The 869-nt window shown below is 47.1% G+C and overlaps 1 protein-coding gene across 1 annotated transcript; it reads left to right on the forward strand.

The window, feature by feature from the left end:
- Nucleotides 1-264: 264 nt before the first annotated feature.
- LOC119587491 (ATP-dependent RNA helicase A-like) lies at nt 265-859 on the forward strand (the record flags this gene model as incomplete). Its single annotated transcript, XM_037936217.1, is given in 2 exon segments — nt 265-276; nt 378-859. Coding segments are annotated over 2 exon segments (494 nt in total), but the record flags the coding sequence as incomplete, so codon positions are not given.
- Nucleotides 860-869: the final 10 nt, after the last annotated feature.

An 869-nucleotide genomic window follows, 5' to 3' on the forward strand; every position in this document is an offset into this window, starting at 1 on the left:
ATAAAGTTATATTTTATACCGGGTTACAAAAATGTAATGAGCTGGCAAACATTTTATTCTTTTATATTTTTTTTTAGCTGCATTGTCATCATCCTAAAGTCCTAGCCAAGTGGTTAAACCCAAAAAACTTTATTTACTTTGAGGTTTGTATACCAAAGGAGAAAGGAAAGACCTTGTGAAGGCTAATCTGAGGCACGGAGGAGGAGCATCTGATGCTGGTATATATATGTGGCTTCGCATGGGGAGACGGTATCGTCTTCAATCATGAAGCTCTTGGTGAGTAGTGCTAGATTCCCTGTTTTGTGTTCTGTCGTGATTTGTTACATCAAAGCAACAATAACGATTTAATTCTTATGAATCTACTGTTTTTCTCAAAGGTTTTAGCACTGGTGGCCTCTGCGTCTGCTGCCCCTCAGGGGTACAACCTGGGTACGCCCTCTGGTCCTTCCTTTAACTCTGGCAGTTGTGGCAGTGGGCAAGTGCGGCATGTGGATGGAAGATGCGTTACGCCTCAGGTGAACAGCCGTGTGTTCCTGTACGATGTGCCAGCGAACGAAGGTGTTGTCAATCGACCAGACTACATTCCAGAGCCTAAATTAGAACGTAATATAATTTTCGTGAGACTGCCTGACGGTGCACAGGGACCAGAACCCATCGTCGTACCACCGCCACAACAGCAACACGTCGTGTATGTCCTGAACAAGCAGTCTGAACATGACCAACGAGTGATCGAGGTTCCAGCACCGCCACAATCCAACCCCGAAGTGTTCTTCGTGAACTACGCAGACGGAGAGAACCCGACTCTTCCCAGCGGAGTCGACCTTCAGACGGCGCTGAGTTCAGCTTCCCAGGGCGGCGGCCAAGTTGTT

The sequence above is a fragment of the Penaeus monodon genome, chromosome 22, assembly GCF_015228065.2.
Source record: "Penaeus monodon isolate SGIC_2016 chromosome 22, NSTDA_Pmon_1, whole genome shotgun sequence".
NCBI lineage: Eukaryota > Metazoa > Arthropoda > Malacostraca > Decapoda > Penaeidae > Penaeus > Penaeus monodon.